The following is a 13039-nucleotide window of genomic DNA, read 5'->3' as shown; positions in this document are numbered from 1 at the left end:
GGGTCAAGGCCGGAAAATCATACTGGGTGCCCGTGATCTTCGGGCCCTTAGACGGCACTGCATCACATACAGGCATGCTTCTGTATTGGAAATCACAAAATGGGCTCAGGAATATTTCCAGAGAACATTATCTGTGAACACAATTCACCGTGCCATCCGCTGTCGCCAGCTAAAACTCTATAGTTCAAAGAAGAAGCCGTATCTAAACATGATCCAGAAGCGCAGACGTCTTCTCTGGGCCAAGGCTCATTTAAAATGGACTGTGGCAAAGTGGAAAACCGTTCTGTGGTCAGACGAATCAAAATTTGAAGTTCTTTATGGAAATCAGGGATGCCGTGTCATTCGGACTAAAGAGGAGAAGAATGACCCAAGTTGTTATCAGCGCTCAGTTCAGAAGCCTGCATCTCTGATGGTATGGGGCTGCATTAGTGCGTGTGGCATGGGCAGCTTACACATCTGGAAAGACACCATCAATGCTGAAAGGTATATCCAAGTTCTAGAGCAACATATGCTCCCATCCAGACGACGTCTCTTTCAGGAAAGGCCTTGCATTTTCCAACATGACAATGCCAAACCACATACTGCATCAATTACAGCATCATGGCTGCGTAGAAGAAGGGTCTGGGTACTGAACTGGCCAGCCTACAGTCCAGATCTTTCACCCATAGAAAACATTTGGCGCATCATAAAATGGAAGATACGACAAAAAAGACCTAAGACAGTTGAGCAACTAGAATCCTACATTAGACAAGAATGGGTTAACATTCCTATCCCTAAACTTGAGCAACTTGTCTCCTCAGTCCCCAGACGTTTACAGACTGTTGTAAAGAGAAAAGGGGATGTCTCACAGTGGTAAACATGGCCTTGTCCCAACTTTTTTGAGATGTGTTGTTGTCATGAAATTTAAAATCACCTAATTTTTCTCTTTAAATGATACATTTTCTCAGTTTAAACATTTGATGTGTCATCTATGTTCTATTCTGAATAAAATATGGAATTTTGAAACTTCCACATCATTGCATTCCGTTTTTATTTACAATTTGTACTTTGTCCCAACTTTTTTGGAATTGGGGTTGTATTTGGTCATTATAATGTAATTTTACGAACAGATTTTTCTGACTTTGTGGCTAATATGAAGTCTCGCGCATAATAGTTTATGCGCATGCGTCCTTACTTCTTCTATTGTTCTGGTGTCTCCGAAGGGACCGTCTTACAGCGCCCCTAGAGGTGTGGCATGTGTATTGCATCGTTTTCAGCAAGCGTTGCGTTGCCATATGGACCTGACATTTTACTGATCGTTGCCCATTTGGACGCGATATATTTTTAAATAACATCTCGTTGCCGTTGTCGTGTGGATGTAGCCTTATAGCTTCTCTAAAGAGCTAAACTGTTTTCAGCTGTGCTAACATGATTGTACAAGGGTTTTCTAATCATCCATTAGCCTTCTGAGGCAATGAGCAAACACATTGTACCATTAGAACACTGGAGTGACAGTTGCTGGAAATGGGCCTCTATACACCTATGGAGATATTGCACCAAAAACCAGACATTTGCAGCTAGAATCATCATTTACCACATTAGCAATGTATAGAGTGGATTTCTGATTAGTTTTAAGTGATCTTCATTGAAAAGAACAGTGCTTTTCTTTCAAAAATAAGGACATTTCAAAGTGACCCCAAACTTTTGAACGGTAGTGTATTTAATGCATGGCTGTTGTTTTGGTCGTTATGGTGACTGTAACTTGTATGTGACTCACTACTTGACAAGACTGTTTACATACACAGTGCAGTCTGTGGTCTTGGAAAACTACCTATGGTTTGAGGTTGCATGCACTGCATCAGTGTGATCTGTGCTGAGCTTGCGTTATGTAGCCTAATATGAGAACATGAACGTGATCAAGCTGTGAAAGCACTTGGCTGCAGGGGCATGTTACACCCAGAAGACATGGTTTAGGCTTGTGGTTTCAACCATTAGCGTGAATTGCACACTGCCATTGCTGAATTTGTTTGCATACTTGACCAGAGCAAAAGCTTCAGTTATGGGCGTGGAGGTGATTTGCCTTGCAATTGATAGCACAAGGTTTGTTGTGTGTACTACAGTGCTGCTCAATTCAGGATTTTGATTAATCAGATTACTTCTGTAATTGGTCAGATTAAAAAACAAAACTGTACTTCATAGAGTGAAGTTTTCTGTAAGCTGAATGTTTTTGTCTTATTATTTCCAGTTGAAAGAAAAAAGAGAGGCTGATAAAGGAATTACTCTTTCTAATAGTGACTAACGTGTCTCAATGGGTGAGTTTCACATTCTGTTCTTCATTGAATTAAATGTTGTGAGCAGGGATAACTGCTGTGTTATGTTGAATAAAACATTTCAGGAAATGGTGTTATTGGAAAACAATCGACTCGGCTTTGCCTTCGAGCCACATCACACCACATTAGTTGTTATTATATATATATATATGGCGGCACGGTGGTGTAGTGGTTAGCGCTGTCGCCTCACAGCAAGAAGGTCCTGGGTTCGAGCCCCGGGGCCGGCGAGGGCCTTTCTGTGTGGAGTTTGCATGTTCTCCCCGTGTCCGCGTGGGTTTCCTCCGGGTGCTCCGGTTTCCCCCACAGTCCAAAGACATGCAGGTTAGGTTAACTGGTGACTCTAAATTGACCGTAGGTGTGAATGTGAGTGTGAATGGTTGTCTGTGTCTATGTGTCAGCCCTGTGATGACCTGGCGACTTGTCCAGGGTGTACCCCGCCTTTCGCCCGTAGTCAGCTGGGATAGGCTCCAGCTTGCCTGCGACCCTGTAGAAGGATAAAGCGGCTAGAGATAATGAGATGAGATGAGATATATATATATATATACTCTCTGTTTACAGCACACCCCAAAATGTTACGTTCCTTACTTAAATAATGGCTTGTGTTGAAATGCTATATTATGAGATCCCTTCGGGGACCAGGGCGTTAAAGGTTCTTTATCTTCTGTACTTAAAACAAATAGAGGCAGTGTTTGAATCAAAATACACCTGGGGGAAAAAATCATCTGTGCCAATAATCTCAAACCAGGGTGTACCGTACAGTATGTGTCAGGGCATGTCAAGGACGACTCAAAATTTGGGTTAGAGAATGTCTCTGCCACTCTTTATGCACTCATTACATTACAGGTATTTAGCAGACGCTCTTACTCAGAGCGACGTACAACATACCCAGAGCAGCCCGAGGTGAGAGTGTGCCTTCGGTGGTGTAGTGGTTAGCACTGTCCCCTCGCAGCAAGAAGGTTCAACGGCTCACAGGGTCCTTTCTGTGTGGAGTTATGTTCTCCTCGTGTCCGCATTGGTTTCCTCCAGGTACTCTGGTTTCCCCCACAGTCCAAATACATGCAGGTTAGGTTAACATGGGGCAGCCTTGGGCTGAAGTGCCCTTGAGCAAGGCACCTAACCCCAAACTGCTCCTTGGGCGCTGTTAGCATGGCTGCCCACTGCTCTGGGTATGTGTGTGTGTTCACTGCTTCAGATGGGTTCAATGCAGAGGAGGTGTTTCACAAGTGTACGTGTGATCAATAAAGTTGTTGTGCTTCTTCTTCTTCTTGCTCAAGGGCACTTCAGCCTTTTCTGCTCATCTAGGGAATTGAACCAACAACCTTTTGATTTTAAAGCTGCTTCTCTAACCATTAGACCATGGGTCCCCCTTATTAAACTCGGATTTAAGAAGTCTCAAAGACTAATAAACTCCTTTAACTATCTGAGGGTAATTTATGGCATCATGTTTAAGGTTAATCAAAATATGAACTTTCCACAGCAAGGTTTTGGGAATCTGGATGGTGAGTATTGGCTCGGTCTGGAGAATCTCTACTGGCTGACCTCACAGGATTCCTAGCGCACACAGAGGACTGGCAGGTCCAGCAGACATTTGCGGAGTACGATAGCTTCCATATAGAGCCTGAGAGCGACTGGTACTGCCTGAGACTGGGATCCTACCAGAGCACCGCCAGTGACTCGCTCTCCTGGCAGAGCAATAACACTTTCACCACACTCGACTGCGACAAGGACACCTACTTAGGTAACTAAGTTCTCACATTTTAACATGAAGCATTTCACATCATAAGCCTCGGTCACAACCGGCCGTACGTGCTCCTACGGCCGGTCTACGTGCAAAAAACGCAAGAAACGCACGGAGGGCGCGCGTGTTACGTGCTGATTTTCGAGCAGTAGACTGGCCGCAGACCGGCCGCAGAGGTTCTTTGTCATGTCAAACAAACTCTACGGGCGCTTCCGTTTTTTTCAGGTTGCAAGACAAACTTACGGCCAACGTGCGTCTTTCTCCATGAACAAAAAAAACCGCAGCGATTTGGGAAACGCCAAAAATCGCACGGCCAAAAAATCATACGTCCGGTTGTGACCTAGGCTATAACAAGATAATTGTATATTGTTAAAAACAAGATAATTTTTTTATTTGAATGTCTTAATAACGAGAAAATGTCTTGCTACAACGTGAAAAACACCTTGTTATCATAATGTGATAGAAATATATGTTTTGCGTGCTTAAACTGATACAGGCTGGTCTGATTGCCACTTGTTCTTGAAACTGATACAGGCTGGTCTGATTGCCACTTGTTCTTGAAACTGGTACAGGCTGGTCTGATTGCTACTTGTTTTGGTTCATTAAATCCTTGAGATTTATCTTCGCTCGCACATTCTGCTCTCTGCTTACTGAAGGTTATGTTGACCAGTAATGTCTTTCTTCTTTTCATAAGACTATGATCCTGATGGGTAATGTGATGGTACATAATGTCTCTCTTCTTTCATACAATAGTGTAGTCAAACCAGTGATGTAATGCTTCATCACCCATTTACGTTATAGATAGATAACTTAGCTTTGTCAATTACATCATCATCATCCAATCACATTGCTACAGCACACTCTTGAATGTGAATATATACTCATTTGTCCGACAATAAACTGAGAAACATCTCTGAACAGCTGTGTCTGTATCAGTGACTGTTTGCTCCTGGATTGAACCGTGAGGCAGAATCTCTTAGGCAGCAGAGGTCTACATTCCTAGATCATACCTTGTCAATTCAACCTCCTTTGCTACAGACAGATCAAAACTGAACATAATGTGATAGTGACCTGGTGGCATGGCAGTGATATGCTTCCATAGAGACAGGACAAGAAGCACATGGAGAAAATGAACACACACAAGTGGCACACGCCATGCTGAGGATTATACGGCAGCCACCACATCTCCAAATTCACAAGTCTTTACTCATCAAAGTTGTATAGAACCAAGGGAAGATGTAAGCGCACAGAATGAACAAATTTGCATCTGATTTATAAAATTGTGACATGATATCAGAACCGTTGGTGATTACCTCAACTGTGTGAAACAAGCCTACTAGTCCATTATTAACTCATCCGGTTGACAGGCGTTGAGCTTATCCCATCATGTGTTGTCCGTTGTTCGTCCAACATTGTCCACATTTCACGAAAATCGCTTCTTCTGTCTCAGTTCTTCACTGATTTTTATTCTTTTTGGCAGGAAGGTAGGTCTGCCTGGGGTGTGTATAGCTTCGACCCAAATTTGCATAATTGCAATTAATAATGAAGATATGGAGTAATTAAGCCCTAACGAGGAGTTTCCACACAAATCGTTTCTTCTCCCTCAATTCTTCACCGATTTTGATTCTTTCTGGCATGAAGGTCGGGGGACCTAGGGTGCATATAACTTCTACCCAGATTTACTCAATTACAATTATTAAAGAAGTTATGGACTAATTAATTCTTAATGAGCAGTTAAACAAAATTCGCTTCTTCTCGATCAATTCCTTGCTGTTTTGGATTCTTTCTGGCAAATAGATCGGTATTCCTAGGGTGTATATAGCTTCTATATATAGCTTGTATGGTATATAGTGTATATAGCTTGCAACATTTATTGCGCAAGGTGGTCCACTTTAGATTGTTCCTTCTCGACTACATGGGGCCAGAGTGAGCTACGCCGTCATTGACGGTCTCGTTAGCTCATCCAGCCAACGGGCGATGAACTTATGCCAAGATGTGTTGTCTGTCATCCGTCGTCTGTCTGGTGTCATTCACATTTCATGAAAATCGCTTCTTCACTCTCAATTCTTCACAGATTTTTTTATTCTTTTTGGCAGGAAGGTAGGTCTGCCTGGGTTGCATATAGCTCGATTGTAGATAGTGTATATAGCTTTCAATATTTATTGTGCAATGTGGCCCACTTTTGATCGTTCCTTCTGGATGAGACGGGGCTGGAGTGAGCTACGCCGTCATTGATGGTCTAGTGTATTTACATGTAATATGCAGATTATACATCACAATTTTCCTTCAAATACATCAAATTTACATGAAATGTGCCCTAATTTAATGAACCAATAAAAGGAAAGCATTGAAATAAACAGAGACAAGAACATACATTTTAGTGCAGCTGATTTAGAGGCATTTGGGTCCAAGGTTGCTTCAGATAAAGTTGTTGGGTTTTTTTTGTTAGGATCAAAAACTGTAAATGGTGAGCACAAGGTGAAAACTTAAAATAAAATATAGTCAAACACGAACACATCGTCAGTGAAGGTCCAGTAGTTCACTGGATTTCTTTCTTAAAATCCTTTATTTTCACTGAAATTAATGAAAGCTTATACCGTATAAACAGTTATGGAAGTGTTGTTACGTCTGCCAACTTTGCTGGAAAAGGTTATGTTTTCGCCTCCATTTCTTTGCCTGTTCCCAACATAACTCAAAAAGTAGTGAATGAATTTTGATGAAATTTGGTGGAAAAGTAGGCCATGGGCCAATGAACAATTGATTAGATCTTGATACAAATCCGAATATGTTGCTTGGTGGAGGTATGTACTGTACCGAGTGCCCTTCTAGTTTTTGTCTTGTTTTTATTCTTGTAAACCTGTACAAGGTCAAATCATAGTAAACTGTTTACTACCTTAATAGCAACTCTGCTTATGGCTGGATTTCTATTTATTTAAGAAATCAAACAGGTCAGATTTAACAAAAGTCTGAAACTGTAATTAAACACGCATGTCCAGCTTGTTATGAAATGTAGATTTGAAATGTAATTTGGAAAGGTAAGGAAAGGAGTTTTTTCTGAGAAAAAAAACTCAACTAGCAGTCTTACTTAGAAAGAATACCTACCTCTTTTTCAATGACCTCACAGGATTTCCTGCTTTCAAATGTTTTCTCAGTGCATGCTTACACTTGACACAGAAAGGAGAACCGTTTCACTTTGGCACATCTGGAGTCATTGCTGGATACATATACTTTTTAAAATCACTATCAGCATCATCATCATCATCATCATCTTCGTCATCTGTTGGTCTTCTGGTAAAGTCAGGCCATGTTGTACCTTACACAGCTTACCGGCCTGGTCCTTGTTGCACTGATAATTGGCGGTAAGTTGCCATCTTTCTGTCTCTACAAGATTACAGCAGATTATTTGTGTGTATTTCTTTCTTGTGTCGTAACATATCTGAAATGAGACTTGTAGCCTTCAGGACACGGTGCATAAATATTTTTCTTTATTTTCTGCCTTTAATGTTTATTGCTGAACTATTTATTTGGATGTATATTTTATAGTAACTACTTTGAATTAGAAGCAAAAGTTAAGAGTGAGGATGCTTGGACCCGCTTAAAGGGTTAAATTTCATATTGCACTGTGTTCTTGTTTGACATGTGCTCATAGGTGCTGTGTTCAAAATGATGCCTTTAGAAACAGGACACATTTTAGCTTTTACCAAGCAATGATATGTATGGAAGTTTATGTTCTAAAAACAACTTCTCTGTTGTCTGGGATGAAATGTACAACAGTGAATTTATTTCTGTATATACCACTTTTGAAAAAAGTTTGAGAGCCAGTTGGACTTTTAGAGGAGTTTCAGTGTGATGTGTGAGTGGTGCTAGTTTAAAAATGATGCAAATGTTGCTAAGACAAATCTTCTCCCACGCCACGCCAGTGAAACTTACACAGTTATGAGTGTACCTCCACAACACAGTATGTCACTTAGCAACAGAACATCAAGACTTTTATACAGTACATATTTTAGTATGGTGTGAATCAGTTGTGCAGTAGTGTTATAAAATTTTTGAGAGAGAGAGAGAGAGAGAGAGAATTTGAATTAAGTGTGTGTAGTTAGGATTAAATACTGACTCCTCTGTATTAGATTAGATTAGATTAGATTAGATTAGAATCACTTTATTCATCCCACATCGGGGAAATTCACGTGTTACAGTAGCAAGAAAATGTCAAACAGATAACAAATAAAACTGAAATAAAAATTAGACAAACGAAGGATTAAATACAAAGGGCTATTTGCATTATCTACCGTGAAAAAGTATAGAAAAATTGCCTTATTGAGAGGCTCGGAAAAAATTGCACATTACAGATAGACTCTCTATATATACACACCAGTGGCGGCTGCTGGTTTTTAAAACAGGGGAAGCCCATTTTATGCATTCATCGTAAAACCTGTAGGCCAGATATCAAAGCATAGAAAGGTGTGCCCCATTAGCATAGTGAACTAGACAACCCTACCTAGTGGCAGAAAGTATTTTTGCTTGTACATTTCATGTTATGGTCTGGCTTGCCAGGCTAGTGCCTCATATCCTTAATCAAAAATATCAAACATCCAAAAATCACTGGCTATTCAACGAAGAGCCTTGAACATCATACCCTGATATGCAACACAGAGTCTTTAACACAACACCCAGCTGTGCAACACATCCTTGAACATCTTCTGCAACACAGTCTGGAAATTCATAACCAGGTAGGCTATGCAACACACAGAACCTTGAATATCATACCCAGGTATAACCTATAACACAGAGCCCACCATTCTCTTAACACTACTGAACAATATACACATATACACACTTCAGATTCATGAACATTATATGATGCACACTATTTATACACAAATTCTGCCCTCCGCTCCTTTTCCAGAAAATGGTCTGTGACCCTGTCATACCAGCTGGTTGTGCTTTCCAGAGACTTCATCAATTTCTGTTAGCAGCTAGCACTGCAGATCCCAATAAGGCTCAAGCTAGCCTACAACCATGTTGATTGAACTACAAATGAAATAAACGAGTGAATTCACGAATGATCAAACTGATAGAATGGATGAAAGTTAACGGAGCACAACGAGTAATATTTACATTTATTTACAGAGTAATGTAGAGAGACATCAATGAGAAGAAACGCTTATATGAAAAGAAATTCGGATGCACTTTGGCACACGACTACACTTTCTCGACATCCGCTAGGGACTGACTGATCATGCGCTGATCATGTCTTTCAAACACTACCTCCAATAATCCTTCATCAGCCCGGCTTCTTGCCCCTCCCACTGTCTCGTTTAGTCCCAGAGAAGCCCGGCTTCCCTGGAAGTGACGATTTTGTCGATTTTAACCAATAACAACTAGCCGAAATTGGCTGTTCAGAGCCCTCTCATAGACTGCAACGGATACCCGGCTGCCAGTGCATAGAGCCCATTGAAATAAGAAAGGTTACAGCCAGTGTTGCCAGATTGGGCGGTTTTAAGTGCATTTTGGCGGGTTTTGAACATATTTTGGCTGGAAAACGTCAGCAGTATCTGGCAATGCTGGTTACAGCCTGGCAGCAAAGGTGATTCTCGTAGCGAACTGCAAGTTCGTCAGACATCACTCAAATAAGTTACAGGATAGTTATGAACGTAAATACAATCTTGGGCATATATTATGTTATGCAAGTTATTGTTTTAATGAGAATTCAACGTCATAGATGCCGCAGTTTGGGGAGAGAATTTTAGGGGAAGCTCGGCTTCCCTTGTTGTCTCTGAGAAATTGCCCCTGATACACACATATATACAGTTAGGTCCATAAATATTTGGACAGAGACAACATTTTTCTAATTTTGGTTCTGTACATTACCACAATGAATTTTGAACAAAACAATTCAGATGCAGTTGAAGTTCAGACTTTCAGCTTTAATTCAGTGGGTTGAACAAAATGATTGCATACAAATATGAGGAACTAAAGCATTTTTAAACACAATCCCTTCATTTCAGGGGCTCAAAAGTAATTGGACAAATTAAATAATTGTAAATAAAATGTTCATTTCTAATACTTGGTTGAAAACCCTTTGTTGGCAATGACTGCCTGAAGTCTTGAACTCATGGACATCACCAGACACTGTGTTTCCTCCTTTTTAATGCTCTGCCAGGCCTTTACTGCAGCGGTTTTCAGTTGCTGTTTGTCTGTGGGCCTTTCTGTCTGAAGTTTAGTCTTTAACAAGTGAAATGCATGCTCAATTGGGTTGAGATCAGGTGACTGACTTGGCCATTCAAGAATATTCCACTTCTTTGTTTTAATAAACTCCTGGGTTGCTTTGGCTTTATGTTTTGGGTCATTGTCCATCTGTATTATGAAACGCTGACCAATCAGTTTGGCTGGATTTGAGCACACAGTATGTCTCCGAATACCTCAGAATTCATCCGGCTGCTTCTGTCCTGTGTCACATCATCAATAAACACTAGTGACCCAGTGCCACTGGCAGCCATGCATGCCCAAGCCATCACACTGTCTCCGCCGTGTTTCACAGATGATGTGGTATGCTTTGGATCATGAGCTGTACCACACCTTTGCCATACTTTTTTCTTTCCATCATTCTGGTAGAGGCTGATCTTGGTTTCATCTGTCCAAAGAATGTTCTTCCAGAACTGTGCTGGCTTTTTTAGATGTTTTTTTAGCAAAGTCCAATCTAGCCTTTTTATTCTTGAGGCTTATGAGTGGCTTGCACCCTGCAGTGAACCCCCTGTATTTACTTTCATGCAGTCTTCTCTTTATGGTAGATTTGGATATTGATACGCCTACCTCCTGGAGAGTGTTGTTCACTTGGTTGGCTGTTGTGAAGGGGTTTCTCTTCACCATGGAAATTATTCTGCGATCGTCCACTACTATTGTCTTCTGTGGGCATCCAGGTCTTTTTGCATTGATGAGTTCACCGGTGCTTTCTTTCTTTCTCAGGATGTACCAAACTGTAGATTTTGCCACTCCTAATATTGTAGCAATTTCTCGGATGTTTTTTTTCTGTTTTCGCAGCTTAAGGATGGCTTGTTTCACCTGCATGGAGAGCTCCTTTGACCGCATGTTTTCTTCACAGCAAAATCTTCCAAATGCAAGCACCACACCTCAAATCAACCCCAGACCTTTTATCTGCTTAATTGAGAATGACATAATGAAGGAATTGCCCACACCTGCCCATGAAATAGCCTTTGAGTCAATTGTCCAATTACTTTTGGTCCCTTTAAAAACAGGGTGGCACATGTTAAGGAGCTGAAACTCCTAAACCCTTCATCCAATTTTAATGTGGATACCCTCAAATGAAAGCTGAAAGTCTGGACTTTATGTCCATGTCCATTATATAACTATAACTTGAATATGTTTCAGTAAACAGGTAAAAAAACAAAATTTGTGTCAGTGTCCAAATATATATGGACCTAACCTAACTGTACATAAATTTTATATATATATATATATATATATATATATATATATATATATATATATATATATATATATATATATATAAAAATAAGTATGCATAAAAATAGTTTAGGGCCTATATTATTGCACATAATAATTGCATCGATGAGAGATGGCAGAGGTAGTAGTGGTGAAGTAGTGCAAATATAACGACAAACAGGTTATTGGTGCTACGTTACAAGTTGTGGGTGTTATACAGTCTGACAGCAGTAGGTATGAATGACCTGCTTTATCTCTCCTTCTTACATCGTGGGTGTAGCAGTCTCCTACTAAACGAGCTGCTTAAAGCCCCCACAGTCTCATGTAGGGGGTGAGAGGGGTTATCCATGATTGAGGTCAGCTTGGTTAACATCCTCCTCTCACCCACCTCCTCAATGGAGTCCAGAGGACAGTCCAAGACTGAGCCAGCCCTTCTGACCAGTTTATTAAGTTTCTTCCTGTCCCTCTCTGAACTTCCACAGCCCCAGCAGACCACAGCGTAGAAAATCGCTGATGCCACCACAGAGTCATAAAAAGTGCTAACAGCTGCTCCCGAGTGTAAACAATGGAGCAGTAGCTAAAAGGGTCCGCTGATGCTGATTTAACTAGCCCAGAAAGAAAAAGAGAAAAATACAAATGCACAGTCTCACAAGTATTACATCCCGAGGTGCACATTTCCAACTGAGACTAGTGCAGAAAGAAACATGAAAAAAGCACAAAAACATACCAAAACACAAACACGCTCGGAGCTACTGTAACTAGCTGCCACTCTTGCGGCGCCATCTTGAAGGACTTCACACATCAGGCATAACTACAGATGAAAGTGCGAGTCAGATACCTGTGTGGAATTTGTATGTGTGGGGTGGAGTACGAGTCAATTTTATTTATATAAAACTTTAAACAATGAACAGTCACAAGCAGCTTTACAGAAATACAGATATGGATAAATTCCTAATGAGCAAGCCAGAGGTGAGAGTGGCAAGGAAAATCTTCCTGAGACTAATTGTGAATGAAAGCTTGAGAGGAACCAGTCAAGTCAAGTTTGTTTGTATAGCGCTTTTAACAATAGACATTGTCCCAAAGCAGCTTTACAGAATCTGAATGACCCAAGACATGAGCCAATTTTATCCCTAATCTATCCCCAATGAGGGGCAGCACGGTGGTGTAGTGGTTAGCGCTGTCGCCTCACAGCAAGAAGGTCCGGGTTCGAGCCACGTGGCCGGCGAGGGCCTTTCTGTGTGGAGTTTGCATGTTCTCCCCGTGTCCGCGTGGGTTTCCTCCGGGTGCTCCGGTTTCCCCCACAGTCCAAAGACATGCAGGTTAGTTTAACTGGTGACTCTAAATTGACCGTAGGTGTGAGTGTGAATGGTTGTCTGTGTGTCGGCCCTGTGATGACCTGGCGACTTGTCCAGGGTGTACCCCGCCTTTCGCCCGTAGTCAGCTGGGATAGGCTCCAGCTTGCCTGCGACCCTGTAGAACAGGATAAAGTGGCTAGAGATAATGAGATGAGATGAGATCTATCTCCAAT

General features: G+C 41.2%; 1 protein-coding gene across 1 annotated transcript in view; it reads left to right on the top strand.

Moving 5' to 3' along the window:
- The first annotated feature begins 2064 nt into the window (after nt 1-2064).
- Nucleotides 2065-13039, top strand: part of LOC132900475 (hemicentin-2-like) — a 60221-nt gene continuing 49246 nt past the window's right edge. Inside the window, exons 1-4 of the mRNA XM_060942587.1 lie at nt 2065-2079; nt 2225-2291; nt 3787-4047; nt 7200-7406. Coding sequence (XP_060798570.1) covers nt 7352-7406 — 55 coding nt within the window. The 5' untranslated portion in view covers nt 2065-2079; nt 2225-2291; nt 3787-4047; nt 7200-7351. The remainder of the gene's footprint in view (nt 2080-2224; nt 2292-3786; nt 4048-7199; nt 7407-13039) is intronic.

Source organism: Neoarius graeffei, chromosome 16 (assembly GCF_027579695.1).
Source record: "Neoarius graeffei isolate fNeoGra1 chromosome 16, fNeoGra1.pri, whole genome shotgun sequence".
In the NCBI taxonomy this organism is placed as follows: Eukaryota; Metazoa; Chordata; class Actinopteri; order Siluriformes; family Ariidae; genus Neoarius; species Neoarius graeffei.
Note: the sequence above shows the minus strand (reverse complement) of the source record. Positions and strands in the feature narration are given on the sequence as shown.